The sequence below is a fragment of the Phyllobates terribilis genome, unplaced genomic scaffold (assembly GCF_046119375.1).
Source record: "Phyllobates terribilis strain yellow unplaced genomic scaffold, ASM4611937v1 Scaffold_10__3_contigs__length_209671492, whole genome shotgun sequence".
Lineage (NCBI taxonomy): Eukaryota > Metazoa > Chordata > Amphibia > Anura > Dendrobatidae > Phyllobates > Phyllobates terribilis.
The window spans coordinates 129,752,491-129,774,931 of NW_027362770.1; the positions used below are offsets into that span (position 1 = coordinate 129,752,491).

Sequence of the window (22,441 nt, forward strand, 5' to 3'; positions counted from 1 at the left end):
AGAGAGAAGTATACCTGCCCCGGTATGCCACGCTAGCCAAATTGTTCACCATCAACCAGAACTCTGTACAGGCTGTGGAACCCTTGCCTCCATCTCAACCAGAGGAAGGTAACGGCTCTAATAAACCAATGGAGGACTGGTGTCAGCAACTGCATTTGGGTACTGACTCCACTCCCTCACACCAAAACAGGGAGTCTATCGGGTGGTTCAAGAGTACGAGAGAGTGTTTAGTAAACACCCGCTAGACTTCGGGCGAGCAAAGGGGGTAGAACATCACATCCCCACGGGAGACCATCCTCCCATAAAGGAGAGATACCGACCCGTACCCCCTGCACACTATCAGCACGCCAAGGGGATGTTAAAAGACATGAAGGAGGCTGGGGTAATCAGGGACAGCTGTAGCCCCTGGGCAGCTCCACTAGTCTTAGTGAAAAAGAAAGACAACACCATGAGAATGTGTGTAGACTACAGGAAGGTCAACCGTATCACACACAAAGATGCGTACCCGTTACCAAGGATAGAAGAGTCCTTAGCTGCATTAAAATCTGCTAACTTCTTCTCTACTTTGGATCTCACTAGCGGGTACTGGCAGGTTCCTGTAGCAGAGGCGGACCGGGAGAAGACCGCATTCACCACCCCGATGGGACTCAGTGAATTTAACTGTATGCCGTTTGGGCTCTGCAACGCACCAGGAACCTTCCAACGGTTGATGGAATGCTGTCTGGGACACCGGAACTTCGAGACAGTCCTACTATACCTGGACGATGTCATCATCTATTCCAAGACCTATGAGGACCATCTGCAACACCTGGCAGAAGTGTTTGAAGCCCTGGCAAACTATGGCCTAAAGGTAAAACCCTCAAAGTGTCATCTACTGAAACCAAAGGTACAGTACCTGGGACACGTGGTGAGTGCTGACGGAGTGGCCCCCGACCCTGACAAGATCACCGTGATTAAGGACTGGCCAAGACCATCCAGCATAAAGGAAGTGCGGCAGTTCCTCGGGTTGGTAGGCTACTACCGAAGATTCATTCCCGGTTTTACCAAGAAGGCAGCTCCTATGCAGGATCTCCTGATAGGCCAGTCCAGGAAGGCCAAAAACCAGAAGCCACCCTTCAGATGGGAAAAGCTGGAAGAGGAGTCCTTCCGCCAGCTGAAGATGGCCCTCACGGGGGATGAAATCCTGGCATACCCTGATTACAGCCAGCCCTTTATCCTCCACACGGACGCAAGCAACATCGGGCTAGGGGCCGTACTGTCCCAGATCCAGCAGGGGAGAGAACGGGTAATTGCTTATGCCAGCCGAAAACTGCGACCCACGGAAAGAAACCCTGAGAATTACAGCTCGTTCAAGCTAGAGTTCCTGGCAGTGGTGTGGGCAGTAACCGAACGTTTCAAGCATTACCTTGCCTCTTCCAGGTTCATCGTGTACACGGACAACAACCCGTTGACACACCTGGACACTGCAAGACTGGGAGCCCTGGAGCAGAGATGGATGGCCCGCCTGTCCAATTATGAGTTCACAATCAAATACCGGGCAGGGCGCTCAAATACCAACGCGGACGCCCTGTCCAGGATGCCAAACCTACCGGACGAAGGGGAGGATCCAGAAGAATTGGAAGAGATCGAACTCCCTGCGTTTCACCGTCATGGGATTACCCAGTATTCCCACCGTGTGAGGGGCCAGCGATCCGCTACGTTCAACCCCTTACCCCACTACAACTGGGCGGAGACGCAAGACAGTGACCCCGCAGTCCGTCTGGTGAAGGAGATGCTGACCCAGGCTGACGCCCGCCTGGACCCAGACGCTCCGGAAGAGACCAAGCAACTGTGGGGACATCCAGGTCCAGCAGCAGAATCCAACCGGCAGGGGATTCCAGGTCCTCTGGCCTTAGAAGCCCAGAGGCACGGTCACAAGCAAGGGACCAGCACCGCCATCGTGGAGCGGAGGCTAACAGAGGGCCCCAAGTCACCGGCCATAAGGGTGAGCACCACACGGTATACTCAGGGATGTGGGCCACTTCTACCTGCATAGAGCAAGGTAGCCAGGAAAGAGTGCAGATAGACGGGGAGGCCTACAACTCCACCTGGCCAGGGGGAGATCCTGCTTGCTCACAGACTGACCAGGCCTCTACTGCTAACCAGTACTCCCGGGAGGATCTGCTTTATACCATCAGTAAAGACCCTGAACTGCACCACACGTCTCTGTGTTTCATCGCCGCACCAGCACCATTAGTACTGGGACGCTCACACCATCACTCCCATCATCCACACTAGCTGCCCTGAGGCAATACTTCTCCCGTGGGGAGTTATCCCATACTTGGCTGCGCTTACAACATCAGCCTCAGCGGCCTGCAGCGCAGCGGCGGTCCCCACTGACCGCAATCCACGGGTGGCGTAGTCGGACATTTGTTATTACACTAAGACTGCCACTGGTTTGACCGCCCTGGGCACGGACTGGGTCACAGCCACGGAGGACTACAACCCCCAGCGATCCGGCTCCGGGTATCCCCTGCACAGCACAGGCCCAGGGGGCGCGTCACAATCACTTAACCCCCTAAAATCTATGGAACTGTATGGTATGAAGCATAAGAATCTATGAATAGTTCTCATTCTAAGGCCGGTGTTACAAGTCCAACATCCATAATCTAAGTACGGACAGTGATGTCAGGATCGACTGCAGGTCTCCTTTCCCAAAACTCAACATAAGGATGGTCAATTGGGTCTGGAGACCAGCAAATTGGCTTGTGATGACCGGACTAACTTGGATCGTGATTATCAGAGGGCCTCACAGGGAAGATATCTCATCAATAAGTGCCTAGTACCTATTTCCCAACTCAGAGACAGGATCAACATATCCACTGATGTGACGACGATCTCCAGAATCTAATGCAACATGGCTAGACTTCACAATTTAGCTTGTGCCATACCATGGTGTTTTAGGCTAGGGGACAATGGTGATATTGGGTCCCCTGCAAGTTAAAAATCATAGCAAAATAGTAAAAAATCTTAGAAAAACAACTTATTAAATTATTGGAAAAGCTGAGATTAATTGTGAGTCACAGTAAAGCTGTGGTAGTACCACAACTTTCAGGTGGTCAATTCTGACGTTGTAATCCTGGTCTTAGTCTGATAATATACTGTATGCGTCTATGTCCAAGAAATACACATTTGTCGAGATGATATGTTGCAATGAAACTCAGAAGCTTTTATTTTAAACTTTATTGCACAATTGATACCATATACTTCTGCTTGGGAAAGTTTCATAAGTGTAGGAGGCAAACTAGAAGGCAATATATAAGACAAGATCTATAGCATCAAAGTACAAAGAAAATTATGTATCTCATTAAGATAATAATATCCTTTTATTATGCTGTGAAGAAGCAATCACCTGTTTCCTGGACCATATATTTTAGGATTTTGGTTTAGAATTTCAACATTATGAATGATTTATATAAAATATATTTTATATTTAGGGGCCAACATTAATTAAGAAAATAACATTTGTGCCAAATATTGGGCAAAAATGTATGTTTAAGATTTAATTAGGGAGATTTCCATTCCAATTTATTTTTAAGGATTTATTTTAATCTAATTAATATTGTAGTCTGTTTAATAAGATAAACTGTCTACTTCAGATTATTCTGATCTTTTGGTCAAAGATCAATGGCCATTGATTATGGGATAAATATGAGGCAAGAAGACATCGCAGACAAGTTGTCTCATAAAGATAACCCTTCTACAAATGGACATCATGGAGATGGTCAGCAGTTTGGAACCCCCTACAATATCTGGCAGAACTAGACAATTTTGATTGGCTGCCAAGTAATACTTTTAGTAAATGCTTGCGTTTCCAAGAAAGAAAAATTCTGAATCATCTTTTTTTCATAACTCTGTGCTTTACCATTCCCCTAATATTCTTTGAAATATTTTGGAATAAATTGACAACTAGGTGGTCCCATTCTCCTTGTTAAGGAGGTGTTTCACTACTTACACCTCCAGCAACGATTGGACAGTTTCAGTCTGTTTAGAGACACGCCCCCGAGGAGCAACAAAGTTTGCAAAATATTCACAAGTTTCACTGAAGAATAACAGAGGAATGTCACAATGCTGAGAAATGAGAAAACGTATTTTAATATGGTAATTGCATGAAGAATATGGTTATTTATTAAAATAGACAAATCAGGGTTGGTTAAAGATCCTCTTAAAAGGGAAACTCTTGTAAAGAAGATAAATTTCAAATCACTGTTTAAAGACATGGCTGATAAGTCACAACCCCAAATTTCCTCTGTCTGGTGGAGAGTTAGCATTTTCGGACATGTTTAGTAGAAGGAGTAGTGATGGCTTTTTGAACATATCAAGGAGAAAAAGAGATAGGCTAAATGTCAATGCTGTGTTATGATATTTCTTAATAAAGAAGCTAGGAATAATTGAACAACTATTTTCCATGAAAAATGAGAAATCGGCATATAAAAATTGAAAAACTTACATTGCCTTTGGAAATGTAGTTGGAGTCCCTCACGATGTCTCTGGCTAACCCAAAGTCACAAATTTTCACTAGTTTTCCCTCACAGATCAATACGTTCCTTGCGGCCAAATCTCGGTGAACACACTGTGGATTAAGACGTATTATAACTTGATTAGCAAACAGACGTAGCAAATACGTGTGGCTACCTCTCCATTCCATGTGGTGCAAGTCGGGGTTTCGCTTTTGAAATAATTGCAAGTACCAGAGGTAGGACCCGCATCTATCTGACTTTTATGACATACCCTATGGATATGTCATTAATGTCCAAGATCGGAATGTACTAATTCACTGCAACATTGTAAAATATTTTTTCTATTGACTTACATTTTTAGATGCAAGAAAGTCCATTCCATTGGCAACTTGGTAGCTGAATCCAATTAAATCTGTAAAGCTGAGGACTGGTGATTCATTGATTACGGTAGAATAAGTTGTTCTTTCTGGAGCTTTGGGATTAGAAATTAGGAAATAAATGTTACTTGGTCTATAAAAGTCATTACATATCTTGAAGGATATTCTTTACAAAATACCCTATATGTATGTCTGCTTGGGATCCTCCTCTATTAGCCAAATTACAGAGGAATAGAAAATAGCCTTGTTTTCTAGAAGGCCAAGTCCAATATCTGTAAAATAAGTGGCAAGTCTTTGAAATTTATGTTTGGCCACAGTTTACCCTGCTGGTAATGGGATTGTTTTTTTTTAAGTTGAACCAATGAGTTATCAAGCAGAAGCAGCCCCTTAAAATAATTATTACTTGAGAGAAAAGCTACAACCAAAGACTTAATCTGGAGATACGCATTCATGAATGATGGCCGAACCCACCAGTGGGACCATCTTATGTGCATGGGACCTTCTAGGCCCTCTCCAGACAGATAATGTTGAGGCAAAGAAGGGCAGACAAGTTGAATTTTAATGTTCTAACTTTTGGTTGTCAGGTTAAACTGCTGCCACCAGAGGTCTGGCAGTGGCTTAGTCTCCTGTCGAGACTTGTTTAAGACTTTATCATCTCCTAATCTAGAAAAATACAATCTTTTTTTTTTTCAATAACAGCACCGAGCCCCATTCTTCTCACTGAATAGCAGACAATGCTAATAAACAGGAGTGGTGCTAGTCCTAGACGCTTTCTTCTAATCTTGCAGATCTCCTTTATATATTTGCGCATTGACTTTAAACTTTTTTTAATATATTCTAAAAATTTGAATTGATTGTTGTCCTTGATGTGATACTGACCAGAATTGGAGTAATTTTCTAGTTCATAGGTGGTTCCGTAGTTGCAAGGTTCTATCTCAGCATATTTGATTTCATCCTTAAGGTCAAGCATTGGCACATAGTAAATGTCGTCTTTGCTCATGTCCATGTAACCACCATCACTTTCTACTGAAACTGAGATGTGACTGAAAAGAGAAGATGAAAGATGAGAATAATGAGATTAGGAAGAAAGATAGCTTGGACGTGGTTGACACGCTGGTTGGCGGCTTATCTCAGGGAGAACAATGTGATCGGCAATTCGCAATTGGTCATGTGACATTGACATCTCTCCCGAACATCAGTCGGCTGACATCCTCATACACATTAAACTGTCGGATGAACCCGTTGATATTGGCGGGTCGACCGACATAAGTCTAATGAGTATGGCCAGCTTTAGATTTAGACATCCATTGGTGGAAACAAGGATCCAGAAAGGCAATTATTTTTTAAATAAGTGGAACAACGCAACAACCTTTGAAAAAAACCCCATGATTTTGCGATACTCTGGAGATGGTTATGGTATATGTACCAGCCTCCCGGCTGTGATGTGAATTGCACCCTCTCGAGGTTTTTAACAACATGTTCGATTAATATATTGTACTTGCAATGTGAGAAGTTGTAGTCTCTCACAAAATTTGCAGAAAAGTTTGGTCAGGCACATCTGTACGAGACACTTTCAGACAACCTGATCGTAGACGGTCATGGTTAATAATGGCTCATATTTATGGCAGGTCTTAGGAGTTGTCTGCTTTTAATGGGGATGTTCTAATGGTGTAATTTATTGACTATGAGGAATTCTATTTTTTCCTAGTATTCGAATTAATAGTTTGGTCCAGAAAAAGTTAATATTCTAAGAGCCTGATATCATATAATCTAGTAACCATTTTAAAACGATTTTTTGTATAACCCCTCAAAATGTAAACTTTGTTCTGAACTGGTTAGGCCATATGGTCATTTTCATTCTGGACCTAACCCAATGGAAGATGATTTTCATTGGGCTGGTTCACTTAACGAAATAATTTATAACCTGATTGGTGCTTAAAATATCATAGTTGCCAAAATTTCCTGGGATGTTTAAAGAAGCACTCCTCCTCCTCCCATCAAAATTTTTATCCTCTTAATATATTGCAGTCGTCATATTATACAGCACTGTGCACTTACAATTGCTCATTTTGCCTTTCTACCTGGTTAATTCTTCTTCTTTTCCATTAGGTCTATGACATCATGTAATTAAAAACTGACTAGCTGAATCCTTCTAAGCTCTATGTAGAAACAGGAGGCCAATTTTCCCTGTATGAGTCATGAGTAACTGCAAAAGTCAATGGCAGGGGGAGGAGGAGCAGCTGGGTCAGAAGTTGAAGAGGGGAATGATTTATGCAGGGAAAAGAGACCTTCTGTTTCCACATAGAGCAGAGAAAAGATAAGAATTAGCTTGGTAGAAAGGCAAAATGAGCAATTGCAAGTACACAGTGCTGTATAATATGATGACTGCAATATATTAAGAGGAGAAAAACTTTAATGGGAGTGCTTCTTTAAGTCTTGCCCCCAACCACATAAAACGCCCAGGACCATCCCAGAACACCCACTTTTGGACAAGATATACATTAACACTAACCCTTTCTGGCCCAGTAGTGCTTAGTTAGCAACTAAGAGATATGTTACAAGCGGAAAATTCAAAATGTGTCCACTATTTTTGCATTCATTTCACACATTCAAAGTTTGCCAGGATCAAAGCCAATTTGTACAGCTTATGAATATAGGTTCTACCTTGACAATCTTTCCCCCGTGGAGGCATTACTGTAGACTTCGCTTTCCTTCCGGCTCTTTTCAGCATAGTATTGAAGAAAGGTATGCTTGTTTTTATGCAGATAATCCACAAGATCTCCATATCGGCAATATTCTGTAACTATATATATAGGCCCTGATAAAAAAAAAAAAGAAAAGAAAAAAAAAGAAAAACTTATAATCTGGAAGACATAGTTTCAGTGTTTTTATTTTTAGACGATGAACTCGTTTTATCCGGAAAAATGCAGTCTGGACACAAAATGAGTCATTTTTTATATTGTATGTCCTCATTTTGGTTCAGGCTGACGAAAACACAGCATAGAAAAGAACACCCCAGCTCACTATATGTTATTAAGATTTACTGAGCGTTCATATCTATGAGGGGGCTTATTAGGCATACAGTGGGGGAAATAAGTATTTGATCCCTTACTGTTTTTGTAAGTTGCCCACTGACAAAGATATGAACAGTCTATAATTTTAAGGGTAGGTTAATTTTAACATTGAGAGATGTAATATCCCAAAAAAATTAACAAAATCACATTGTATAAATTAGATAAATGTATTTGCATTTTTCAGTGAGAAATAAGTATTTGATCCCTTTGGCAAACAAGACTTAATACTTGGTGTCAAAACCCTTGTTGGCAAGCACAGCAGTCAGACGTTTTTTGTAGCTGATGATGAGGGTTGCGCACATGTCAGGAGGAATTTTGGTCCCCTCCTCTCTGCAGATCATCTCTAAATCATTAAGATTTTGAGGCTGTCGTTTGGCAACTCGGAGCTTCAACTCCCTCCATAAGTTTTCTATGGGATTAAGGTCTGGAGAATGGCTAGGACACTCCATGACCTTACTGTGCTTCTTTTTGAGCCACTCCTTTGTTGCCTTGGCTGTATGTTTTGGGTCATGGTCTTGCTGGAAGACCCAGCCACAACCCATCTTCAATGCTCTTGCTGAGGGAAGGAGGTTGTTGGCCAAAATCTCGCAATACATGACCCCATCCATCTTCCCTTCAGTACGGTGCAGTCGTCATGTCCCCTTTGCAGAAAAGCACCCCCAAAGTATAATGTTTCCCCCACCATGCTTCACGGTTGGAACGATGTTCTTAGGGTTGTACTCATCCTTCTTCTTCCTCCAAACACGGCGAGTTGTGTTAATGCCAAAGAGCTCAATTTTTGTCTCATCTGACCACAGCACCTTCTCCCAATAACTCACAGAATCATCCAGGTGTTCATTGGCAAACTTCAGACGGGTCTGCACATGTGCCTTCTTGAGCAGGGCGACCTTGCGGGCACTGCAGGATTTTAAACCTTTAAGGCGCAATGTGTTAACAATGGTTTTCTTGATGACTGTGGTCACAGCTGCCTGGAAATCATTAACAAGTTCCCCCGTGTAGTTTTAGGCTGATCTCTCACCTTCCTCATGATTAAGGATACCCCACGAGGTGAGATTTTGCATGGTGCCCCAGATCGATGTCGATTGACAGTCATTTTGTATTTCTTCCATTTTCTTACTATTGCACCATCAGTTGTCTCCTTCTCACCCAGGGTCTTACTTATGGTTTTGTAGCCCATTCCAGCTTTGTGCAGGTCTATGATCTTGTCCCTGACTTCCTTAGAAAGCTCTTTGGTCTTGCCCATGTTGTAGAGGTTAGAGTCTGACTGATTAATTGAGTCTGTGGACAAGAGTCTTTTATACAGGTGACTATGTAAGACAGCTGTCTTTAATGCAGGTAACGAGTTGATTAGGAGCGTCTAACTGGTCTGTAGGAGCCGGAACTCATAATGGTTTGTAGGGGATCAAATACTTATTTTTCACTGCAAAATGCAAAAAAATGTATCTAATTTATACAATGTGATTTTCTTTATTTTGTTTTTTGGATATTCTATCTCTCAATGTTAAAACTAACCTACCCTTAAATTTATAGACTGTTCATGTCTTTGTTAGTAGGCAAGCTTACAAAAACAGCAAGGGCTCAAATACTTATTTCCCACACTGTAGCTGTCAGCTGAAAAATTGTTTGTCTGACACCTATTACTTATGTATGCCAATTGTTAAAAGAGTTATCCATGAATGGAAAAATAAGAAAAGACGATAAATAACAGAAATGTGAATTCAAATATATTTTAATTACTTTTAATTAACAAATCAAAATAGTTTTATCTAAAGACAGAGTACTCCAAAATGGCTGCCATCTTGTTACATGGGTTGAAACCTGTCCTAGAATGTTAATAGGACAGGAGCCTGTGAATGTGTGTAGTAGGAAGCTGTTGTGACCTGAAGATAGCTTGACAGTGAATGGCATAAAGTATCTCCAGGTCACAGTAGCCATGGAAACACAGGGTGGACAGTGGTATGAGCAGCCTCTTCTTACCTCAGAACCTCTGGTATCTCCAGTATTAGATCAGACAGACAGGGAAGACAGCAGTGTGAGCTGCCCCTTCTTACCTCAGCAACACTGGTATCTGCACTATTAGATCAGCTAGACAGGGAACACAGCAGTGTGAGCAGCCTCTTCTTACCTCAGAACCTCTGGTATCTCCAGTATTAGATCAGACAGACAGGGAAGACAGCAGTGTGAGCAGCCCCTTCTTACCTCAGCAACACTGGTATCTGCACTAATAGATCAGCTAGACAGGGAACACAGCAGTGTGAGCAGCCTCTTCTTACCTCAGAAATCATGGTATCTCCAGTATTAGATCAGAGAGACAGGGTGGACAGCAGTGGTAGCAGCCTCTTCTTACCGCAGACTTACCTCAGAAATCATGGTATCTTCAGTATTAGATCAGATAGACACGGTGGACAGCAGTGTGAGCAGCCTCTTGTTATGTCAGCACCCCTGGTATTTCCAGTTTTAGATCACATAGACAGGGTGGACAGCAGTGTGAGCAGCCTCTTCTTACCTCAGACTTACCTCAGCACCCCTGGTATCTCCAGTATTAGATCACATAGACAGGGTGGACAGCAGTGTGAGCAGCCTCTTGTTATGTCAGCACCCCTGGTATCTCCAGTATTAGATCACATAGACAGGGTGGACAGTAGTGTGAGCAGCCTCTTCTTACCTAGCACCTCTCTTCAGTTTTAGATCATATATGGACAGCAGTGTGAGCAGCCTCTTATCTCAGCACCTCTGGTATCTCAAGTATTAGATCAGAATATCCACTGGTTAGCATATCTGCCTACACATGAAGAATGGGCCAGAGCTTCCTACAATACATGGTCACAGGCTCCTGTTCTACTAACATTGTCGTACAGGTTTCTATCACTGTAACATGATGGCTTCCATTTTAATGTACTATAGTGATTACCTCCCTAGACAAAAACTACTAGTGCTTTTTGCTAACTAAAGGTGTTTTTGGAATTTATTTATAATGATATTTTCTTTCAAAAGGTGACATTTCAACAATGCCAACCAAGATTTACCTGCTTTGGTGCAAGCAGCCAACAAATTGACAATATTTAAGTGTGGACCCAGATGGCTCATAATCTTCAGTTCTGACATTAATGCCTGTTTCTCGCTGCTCCGAGCAGTGGCTGCAAGACAATGGAATATACAATTAAAAAAAAAAAAAGTAAAAAATCTATAATCCCGGCCATGATATTCTATAACACTCACATTTCAGCATTTTTACAGCTACTTTTGTGGTTGACTGAGCGTGTCCCAATCCGTGAGCTGTAGCTTCTACCACTCTGCCAAATGCTCCAGAGCCAAGTGTTCGGCCTGAAAATAAAAATAGTAAAAACTGAATTATTACGGCAATTAAATCTTTTATGACAACACTTCTTGAATATGTCTCTATATTTGTGTTTTGGGCTTAACCAGTTTCAGACTAATCAGTATTTATAGCAAAATGAGAACTCTGCAGTCACTGGATTCTTCGCCAGGGGTGTACACAAAAATTACAGAAATCTCAGAATGGGTCCCACTTCTCACTGGCAAATAGTTGTAGTGCTAAAGTTAACATCAACCATTCAATTTTAGGCCCAAAATTCTGTTCTGATTATTATTTTTTTTAAGATTTCTCTAGAAAACTGTTTTTGTGACTTCATCAATTATGTAGTACTAGCTGGATGCAGCCACCACTAGAGGGAGCCAGCCAATCTCCTGCAAGACCAAAGGGTTAGGCATGTTGAAATTCAACATGCCTAATCTTTCCTTTACCAATATCTAAGATGGGGGAAGGGAGAGTCAGAACATTGTTACATACATTAGATTAGCTAGGGGTTGTGGTGATAAAAATAAGTTAATACTTATCCATAGGATTAGTGTCAGACTGAAGATCATTGGGCCCACCAGAGGATTTGATTCTGAGGGCCCACCATTCTCCCTCACTGAAGAGCCCCATAGCATCTGCAAGGTTTGCACTATGAACTCTCCTGAAGGAAAGGCCAGGGCCCAACGGAGGATTCTCCGGTTCTCTTGTGGGCCAGTCCATCCCAGCATAGGATATGCAACAACTTGTTGAACAGTGGGGATTTGGTTGCTGTGACCCGAAGATAATGAATTGGGACATCTTGTGAAAAGGATTAAGATTCCCTGTCGGGCTTAAAGTGGTGGTGGTGGGACATTCACCTCTCCTGTGGAAAGGTGCAAATTGTTTCTTCAGAGAGGAAGAGAACTAGAACTGTAGTGCCACCTATTGGAAGCAGTGACAATATTGACTTTTAGGATTGTTACTTCCAATAGGTGGCGATAGAGTTCTAGTCCTCTTCCTTTCTGAAGAGACAACTTGCATATATAATTTCCCAGAGAAGCATGCATGGCCTATAAGTCTCCTCACTCTGACATGCCAGGCTTGGCTTGTCATTTTCTACAAGGAGAAACTATACCCCTTAGACCCCTGTGGAAAGGTGAAAACTTGTTTTAATCGGATAACCTGTTTAATATTTATGGGCAGAACAGTAGAAGAGAGAAAATAAGGGGATCCTGTACATCAGTTGGGATCTCTGAAAATTAGAGACCTGTCACAGAAGACAGGAACAGAATATTAATAGACATTAAATACAAAAAAAGAATTAAGGACTTATATCTCTACATTTACTTTTAAGAGTAATTGTCCTATATTTATTCCATGTATTCAGCTAGTTACATGTTTCATACACTTCTCTATGGAAATTGTGCTGAAATGAGACATTGCACAGTCCACTGAGTGTCGGGGCGTTTGCCTTTTCGAGAAATAATAAGAAAAATTTATTGAAAGGAATAAAATGCAATTAATGATTGAGCGCAATGGACCATTACCCTACAAACCGAGGATATGAAGAAAACATGCAGTCCAATATAATTATTACAATACATCACTGGGATGCGTAACGACAGGGATGACACGCCATTGTATATGCCAGTTTTCTCGCACCATTGCATAGGAAAGGATAACATTCAGGCTGAACGCAATATATTGGTATGAAGGGGTAATGACTTGGACATGGTAATGGTGAGCTATCACGGGGAAATCAATGGCGTGTTGACAAATGCAAAGCAAGATTCATACAAATGTAGTCAAGTTTTAGAAAATATGCCGTGTTGTGAATTTTGGAATATGGGTACATGGATCTTTGTAGGCCATAAACACCAGGCACAGACCAACACAAGTTCTTACCACGTAGTTGTTATACAGAGCATAGATTAGGCTTTCTCGAATCGGTCCTATTTGCCACCTTGCCTCTATATCTATATATTGTGGCCAAGGCAAGGTGTTTTTTTGGTGTTCTTCATGCCCTAGTTACATCCCAGCTACATCCCTACATTATAATTTACATCTAAATGCCTATTTACTATGCAAACCACACACACCCTTGACCCTCTTGAGGACTTAAAGGTCTTCTGTGCTTCATTAAACGATTTCTACGCTTATAAAGTGAGGCCGTACGGGGGCCTGCTGTAAAAAGGAGGCTGACATGACAGGGTTTGGGGAAATAAAGTCAATAAGTGGCTTACGTACAGGAAGGGTTAAGCAAAGGAAGAGGTAAGGGGTGACATCAAAGTGGGCCGGACTTAGTGGGAGGAGGGATTTTATAAGTTGACGACCGTTAGAGTGAGGGCAGCCATTTTAGGCACAGCCCAAAGGGAAGAAATCTCCCACCCTCCCTTTTGATATTGGACACTTTCCGATTTGGGATTTGGATCTGGAACTGGGGGCAATATTATATGAATTGTCATTTAGTGATTTTTCAATCTTTCTGTCATAGCAGTGTGGCAAGGAGGCAGGGTCTCAAAGTTGGTGGCTGTGGTTATTGACGGATCGGTGGGGGGTTAGCACAAAAGGTTCTGGAACCCCCAAGTGGCGGGTAGTGGAACTCCAGAGTTAAGGGAAGGGCCCATGGGTACTGGACTTTGTTAAAAGCCAAGTTAGTTAACTCCTTCACGACATATGACATACATGTACATCATATGTCGTGTTCCTGCCTTTGATGCAGGCTCACACTTCGAGCCCACATGTTTCCTGGCAGATGATGGCTGATTTAGTCAGCCATCATGTGCCTTTAACAGCTGTGAGTGGATCAGAGCTTCGCCCACGACTACTAACCTGTTAAATCCTGCTGTCAATCTCTGACAGCAGCATATAGCACACTCTCGCAGGGGGGCGCGTCATTCCACGTGCCCATTGCCATGCCCGTGACATGATCACATGGTGCTGATGGGTTGTAATGACAGCTGATGATCCCCATGCTTGTAATTCCAATCCTCCTGTGAAAGACAGCCCGTGCATGGCATTCATAGGAGATAGTGATTTCCTCTATACATAGCAGTGCTGAAGTACCTCTATGTATAGTACAAGCTCCCCTTAAGGGGACTGTTAAATTCAGTAAAAAAAAATTAAAAAGTTTTTAAAAACATGAGAAAAATAAAAAAATAAAAAAAACAAAAAAGTTCAAATCACCTTCCTCTTTGGCCCCATTAAAAATAAAACAATTAAAAAAATATATACATATTTGGTATCACTGCATTGTAAAAGTCCGATATATTAAAATATAAAGTCAATTAATTGGTAAACGGCGTAATAAAAAAACAAAATGCCAGAATTTAAGTTTTTTGGGTCACCGCAACATTGCAATCAAGTGCAATAACAGGTGATCAAAATATCGTATCTACCCCAAAATTATATCAGAAAAACATCCGTTTAGGACACAAAAAATAAGTCCTCACCCAGATCTCAAAAAATTGAAACGTTACCGATTTTGAAAAATGGTGGCAAAAGCAAGAATTTTTTTTTTTTTTTTTTTACCAATTTCCGATTTTTTTTACCACTTAAATAAAAAAACAACAACTGTGTTTGGTATCTGTGTACTCATACTGACCTGGGGAATCATATTGCTAGGTCAGTTTTACCATATGGTGAACATGGTAAGTAAAAAAAACTCCAAAAAACAATTGTGGAATTGCACTTATTCTTTTTGCAATTTCAACGCACTTGGAATTTCTTTCCCGTTTTCCAGTGCACTATATGATAAAATCAATGGTGTCGTTCAAAACTAAAACTAGTCCTGAAAAAACAAGCCCTCATACGGCTATGTGGACGGGAAAATAAAAAAGTTATGGCTCTGGGAAGAAGGCGAGGAAAAAACGAAAATGAGAAAAATGCAAAATCGCCATGTCATAAAGGGGTTAATGTATTTACTGCAAAACTGAAGTTTAAAATCAGATTATATTTAAAGAACCCACCATGGTAAATGATATAATTTAACTTAATGACATACAATGATGACAACGCGGTAGATCTGTGGTGTTATGTCGTATGAGCGAACGTTGTATATTGCAAACTGGCAGAACTGCAGGTCAGCACGGAGAATGAGGGAGATCATCAATGCTAGGTGAACAGTGACATCTACAGGTGGAAATCAAATATGCACAGGTTGGGGATAAAAGGGAATGACAGGTATGAAAAATAGTTTCAAATACCTAATTAGGGAGTTAATTGAGTCTTAGAGCTCGCTCACATGAGCGTGTAACACGGCCGAGTGATATCTGATGTTTTATCGGATAGCAATCAGCCCAATATTATACTATGGGGCAGTGCCAGGGCCGGCTCCAGGTTTTTATGGGCCATGGGCGAAAGAGTCTCAGTGGGCCCCTTTAACACATACCACGATTCATGATGCACAGATACCGCAGAGAAATATATATATAGTACAAGGCAAAAGATTTCACTTCTTACATTACATGACCGATATCTATAGTAAATTCTACAAAAGCTCAGAAACCGGTGAATCCTCGCAGCGCACAGTGCAGACCGTACAGTATAGTCCTCCATACAGTATTATGGGCACTACATAGTCCTCCATATAGTATTATGGGCCCCATATATTGTTCCATACAGAATAATGGACCCCATATAACGCTCCATACAGAATAATGGACCCCATATAACGCTCCATACAGGATACTGGTCCCCATATAACACTCCATAGAGGATACTGGCCCCCTTATAACGCTCCATAGTGGATACTGGCCCCGTTATAACCCTCCATAGAGGATACTGGCCCCCATATAATGCTCCATACAGAATACTGGCCATCACATAATGCCCCATGCAGGCTGTGCCCCCACATAATGCCCCATGCAGGATGTCACTACCCCCCCATATAATGCCCCATGCAGGATGTCACTTCCCCCACATATAATGCCCTAGGCAGGATGTAATTTCCCCCCATATAATGCACCATGTAGGATGTCACCTCCCCCCCATATAATGCCCCATGCAGGATGTCACTTCCCCCCCATATAATGCCCCATGCAGGAAGTCACCTCTCCCCCCCATATAATGCCCGATGCAGGATGTCACCCTACCATATAATGCCCCATGCAGGATGTCACTTCCCCCCCATATAATGCCCCATGCAGGATGTCACCTCTCTCCCCATATAATGCCCCATGCAGGATGTCACCTCTCCCCCAATATAATGCCCCATGCAGGATGTTACCTCTTCCCCCCATATAATGCCCAATGCAGGATGTCACTTCCCCCCCATATAATGCCCAATGCAGGATGTCACCTCTCCCCCCATATAATGCCCCAAGCAGGATGTCACCTCTTCCCCCCATATAATGCCCCATGCAGGATGTCACCTCTCCCCTCATATAATGCCCCATGCAGGATGTCACCTCTCCCCCCATATAATGCCCCATGCAGGATGTCACCTCTCCCCCCATATAATGCCCCATGCCGGATGTCACCTCTCCCCCCCATATAATGCCCCATGCAGGATGTCACCTCCCCCCTCCCCATCTAATGCCCCATGCAGGATGTCACCTCTCCCCCCATATAATGCCCCATGCAGGATGTCACCTCTCTGCCCCATAAAATGCCCCAGGCAGGATGCCACCCCTCCCCCATATAATGCCCCATGCAGGATGTCACCTCTACCCCATATAATGCCCCATGCAGTATGTCACTTGCTCCCCCCTCCCTTATAATGCCCCATGCCTCCATACATATATAAAAAAAAAATCAAATACTCACCTCACTTCTCACCTGCTGCCGCTGCTTCAGACTCCTCAGCGTCATCGGCGTAACAGAGGTACGTATTGTGCCGCCGGCTGCCGGGGCCCTGAGCAAGCGGGGGGGGGGGCGCTGGCACCGACACCACACCGCTCACGGGTCCCATAGCATGGTGGGGCGCCCGACTGTGAGTGGGCCCCCACGCCTGCTCAGGGCCCCGGCACTTGCCCGGGTGCGCCAGGTGTTGACGCCAGGCCTGTGCCCCATGCAGGATGTCACCTCTCCCCCCCATATAATGTCCTACGCAGGATGTCACCTCTCCCCCCATATAATGCCCCATGCAGGATGTTACTTGTTCCCCCCCCCTCCCTTATAATGCCCCATGCCTCCATGCATATAAAAAAAAATCAAATACTCACCTCACTTCTCACCTGCTGCCGCTGCTCCGGACTCCTCAGCGTCCCCGGTGTCTTCCTGCTCTGTGCTGTGATTGCTCAGGAGAGAGCGCGGTGGAAAGATATCACCTCTGATGTCACAGTCAGAGGATGCGGAAGAGACCAGAGGAGGCACGGGGAAAGGTAAGTATTGTGCCGCCAGCTGCCGGGGCCCTGAGCAAGAAGCGGGAGGAGAGGGCAGGGCGCTGGCACTGGCACCGCACCGCTCACGGGTCCCATAGCACGGCGGAGTGCCCGACGGCGAGTGGGTCCTCCGCCTGCTCAGGGCCCCGGCACTTGCCCTGGTGCGCCGGGTGCTGATGCCGGGCCTGGGCAGTGCAAACCAGCGATTATGTTTTCATTCCAATTCAGCATGAGAGGTCAATCGCAGCATGTTGCGATTGGCAGCAAGACTCAACTCATACGCACCCACACTATGGGTGTGTGTGAAACATTGAACTGAACTCGGATGATATCTGACTGCAGTTCGATTTTGCAGCCTCACAGAATGGAGAAAATGGAGAATTTCTTTATACATCTTTTCCTCATCCAAGACATTCTAATCACGGTCTGATCACGCGCTGATCACGCTCTTATCATGTTGTGGTCACGCACAGGTCACGCTCTGATAACGCTCTAGTCATTCTCTAGTAACGCTCTGGTCACGTTCTGATCACACTCTGATCACGCAGAGGTCAAGCTCTGATCACGCTCTGGTCAGGCTCTGGTCACGCTCTACTCTGGTCACGTTCTGATCATGCTCTGATCATGTACAGGTCAAGCTCTGATCACAGTCTAATCACGCTCTGGTCATGTTCTGATCACACTCTGGTCATGCTTTGGTCACGCTCTTCTCATGCTCTGGTCATGTTCTGATCACGCTCTGGTCACGCTCTTGTCACACTCTGGTGACACTCTGGTCTGGTCATACTCTGGTCACACTCTGGTCAAGCACTAGTCACATTCTGGTCACACACTTGTCACGCTCTGGTTACACTCTGGTCATGCTGGTCACATACTGGTCACACTCTGGTCATGCACTTCTCACACTCTAGTCACACTCTGGTCACACTCTGAACAAATAAACATTGTCCCGATTTTCCTGTGCTGTGTATGTGGTGTGCAATACTCACGTTTTTGTCACAGGTCTATGCTGTCTCCGGTTCTTTCACTTCACAAACTGCCGCACACACATCAGGGGACATCCAATTTGTTTTATAAAAAATAATTTTACTTAACTGTCTATTTTCATCATATTGAAACACTCGGTATTGGGCACGAGCTTTTCCATTTTCAAAATCCATAGCACAGCACGCTCTGATGTCCGCTGTTCGCTCGTCCTGAGCTATTCATTTAATCTCTGGCATCTCTGACTCCTGGGATTCTCCGTCCGACTCTACAGCTTCAATGAGTCCCATCCCAACTCCCTTATGCGATTCCCCATCTGACTTCCTCTCCTAGGAAGATATTGAGGCATGCTTCTCAGTGCCTCAGTTGGACCGTAGGCCTGGACGTTCCAGGAATGTCTGCTCCGTGTTTATGGCTGACGTTCTTTTGCTGCTGAACAGCCCATGCTCCTCATGCCCTCAGACTTCCAACTATTGCCTTCTCTCCATCCAATCTCTTAATTTCACCACACTAACCAGGAATTGTTCCTCTTGTTAACTGGTCCTGCCTCTCCCACACTGGAGCTGTTCCTGAACACATTAACTGTTTCTATCCTAAACCTGTCTACTTCATGAACTTATTGTGCCCACCACTGCACTATACCCAATCCTATCTTATAGCTAAATCTAAACCTATGTCCTATATACTAATCTCATCCTTTCCCTATAACTAATACATTTATCAGAACACATTAAGCCATCTACATATTATAGCAATACATTAACCGTGCACTTTGGTGCCTATAAGGTTCTATGCAATATAAAATACTTTTTCGTATTCACAGGTTATAACCATTTTTAGAATGAAGGGAAAAGCACAAGACCGCCCCGGTCACTCTTTTACAATGTCAGTGCTGACTGGGCGCCGGGCTCATGTGTCATAATAACTGCACGTGACCCCCAGGAACACGAGTGCCAACACTGCTGGAACGGCACTGGAAGGGGAGGGGAGTAAATGTGTTTTTATTTTATCGGGTACAAACATGGGGTATGAGCAGGGGTTGTCCTAGTAGTGGACAACTATTTTAAGGCTTCTAACTAAAGGTGTGTAGTTCAAAATAGGGGTCCTCCTTAAAATGTATAGATTTGGTAAACTTTAAAATGAACCAATCACAAGATTCAAGGGGGCAGCTCACCATTGGCTTCTCAATGTGCAGATGAGTTTGATTGACAGGTCTCTCCCTAATTATAATCTAGCTATCCACCGTATGCATGTACGGCCAGTTCAGCTGCACTTGTCCATGGTGGTTTATGCAGGCTCATAGCAAGAGAAAGGCTCACACTATGAACCGAAATGTTGCCACAATGGGCTTTTAAAATTCAGAATTTTTGCTACTTTTTCAATTGGTGTGCTGCCTCCATTATCTATCTTTCTATCTATCTATCTATCTATCTATCTATCTATCTATCTATCTATCTATCTATCTATCCATCCATCTATCTATCGATTATGTATCTATCTATCTATCTATCTATCTATCTATCTATCTATCATCTATCATATCTGGTGCATTTTAAATGACTACATTACCATACTGATCGGATATAAATGAGTTTTTTAATGTCATTGCTTTATACTTTACACATAGGGTGTTACCTGTGAAATGTAACACTCAAGGCTACCGCTGATTTGGGATTTTGCAAATTGAGAAATGGTAGTATGCAGATCTCAATTAGAGTCTTGTCTGGATGTGATATTGAATCATGACAAGCGTGGCCAATGTGTGAAGTGAAATATATGCACAGGAATTGGCTGTTATATGTATATTCTGTGCTGAATCAACCTGTAAATTCAAATCCATCCCTCTATATATAGATATATATATATATATATATTTACGTGCATATAAATATATATATATATATACTGTATATGGAACAGGTTACTGAGTTAGACCTCTTTACAAAAATGACCTCTCCAAAGTGCAGATCAAGCTTTTTTTCCCACTCCCTGTTATTCAGCAAAACTGTGAGAGTCAAAGGGGTGCTCCAAAACTAATATTGATTTTCATCCTAAATATCTCTGTATTTATTTTAATAATATAATAGTTTTTTCTAAAATGCTTTATTTAAAAAGTCCCTACCCTTCCCTCTCTAATCCATCTGCTTTATTTTTTTAACCCATTTCTGTTTTGATGACGCCTTCTTAAGAATCCCAGTGATACGCAAATGAGACATCATCAGGGGGAAGAGGTTGTCATTACTGCCGCAGCCTCTGTCCCCACCCTGAAGCGAAGCCTCATCAGTGATATTCATTTTTGGGATTGTGCTGGTCCCTGCTGTACTGAGCATGCGTCGGTTGTCAATTCCGACATAGGCTCAGTATGAGCTCACTGTTCACTGTTCAATATTCTTCTCAGTGTACAATGACAGTGCACTCTCTCGCCAACTCTAATTAGAAGTGACAATCTGGTAACAGAGTGCACAGTCAGTGCGCATTGTAAGGAGATTACCTATTGCTCACCAGGTAATTGCCTTAAATTGAGCACTTACAGTGCGCTCTGTTGCCGACTCATCACTTCCAACTAAAGCCAGCGAGGGAGCGCAATGTCACTGTGCATTAAAAAGAATATTGCCCTGTGACAAGTGAGCTCGTTTGGAGCAAACATTGGAATCGACAACCGATACATGCTCAGTACAGCAGGGACCAGCCCAGTTCTAAAATGGAAATCACTGATAACCCTTCGTTTCAGGGTGGGGACAAAGGCGGTGGCAGTGTCTGCAGCTTTTGCCTCCTGATGATGTCCCATTTGCATATCCCAGCATGAACTGGGGACTCTGACATGAAACCTCATCAAAACAGAAATAGGTAAAAAAAGAAATAAATAAAGCAGTTGGATTAGAGAGGGAATAGTAGGGACTTTTTTATTAAACCATATTAGAAAAGCAATAATATTAAAAAAAAAGTAAATATTTAAGATGAAAATAAATATTAGTTTTGGACCACCCCTTTAATATATTCCCATATATCCCTTACAGCAGCACAACATGGGGAAAATCCCTGTCCTGCGAGATTAAATTGTAAGAAGGTGGAAGTGTTGCTCACGTTTCCCCTTGAAGACATGTGTTTCAATGTAATGTAATATGATGTGTAGTATGTTTAGTTATTTGTACTGTTAGCATTGAAAGTGTATTCTGGTCAGCACTTTTGGCTTACTGGGATGGTGAGAGTTAATAGTTGGGCCTAGTCCAGTGGGGGGGGGGCTTAGCGTGGGCACAATGGAGAGTTTCTGGGTAGATTATCAGAGTGGGCCTAGCCTGTAGCAGAAGCAGACTTATGGTCTAATTAAGAAACAGAGCTGCATGAAGTGGGTGTCCCCGAAGTGAACGGAGAACGAAACAACGGATAGCGTGATCCAGAGCAGAAACAAAGGAAAAGTGTTAGAAGGAGTGAGTGATTCTCTGGAGATGTGGCCTGGGGCAGGAAGTCTAACAGGATGGTATAGAGTTATCTGACAGACAAGTGATGGAGCGACACTGAGAAAGAAAGCGGGACGAAGAGAGAGTGCCTTGTGCAGTAATTCCAAGGCATCAGCAAGCAGAGAATATAAGTAACGGCCATAGTGGCATAAGTAGCTCCCGTAAGGGGAAAAGGATGTGGGACTGAGGGTTGAAGAATAGGACTCTCGCTTACCAGTTAGTGGTGCTGTTGTTGGGGACTAGGGAAGCTCCCGAAGTGCTGTGCTGGATGGTGGTGAAGCTAGAGAAAGAGGCTAATGGACAAAGTCAGAGTGAGCTCAGGAAGGAACGGGAATGTGTATGAAGATGCTCTTTGTTATAAGGGAAATGTCCATGAAGTTATACACCCGCTATCCACTGTACAAACTTCCCACTTCAGTTCAGTAAAA

General features: G+C 43.2%; 1 protein-coding gene across 2 annotated transcripts in view; it reads right to left on the bottom strand.

Annotated features, from left to right (window-relative positions):
• PDGFRB (platelet derived growth factor receptor beta) overlaps positions 1-22,441 on the bottom strand; it is a 196,318-nt gene that overhangs the window by 31,189 nt on the left and 142,688 nt on the right. For both annotated transcript variants that reach the window (XR_012250914.1, XM_073649784.1), the window contains exons 13-18: positions 11,170-11,274; positions 10,977-11,087; positions 7,541-7,694; positions 5,756-5,919; positions 4,853-4,971; positions 4,490-4,612 (exon numbers count right to left, since the gene is read on the bottom strand). Coding sequence is in view for 1 of the 2 variants with exons in the window: in XM_073649784.1 (XP_073505885.1) it covers positions 4,490-4,612; positions 4,853-4,971; positions 5,756-5,919; positions 7,541-7,694; positions 10,977-11,087; positions 11,170-11,274 (776 nt within the window). In the remaining variant the exon portion in view is untranslated. The remainder of the gene's footprint in view (positions 1-4,489; positions 4,613-4,852; positions 4,972-5,755; positions 5,920-7,540; positions 7,695-10,976; positions 11,088-11,169; positions 11,275-22,441) is intronic.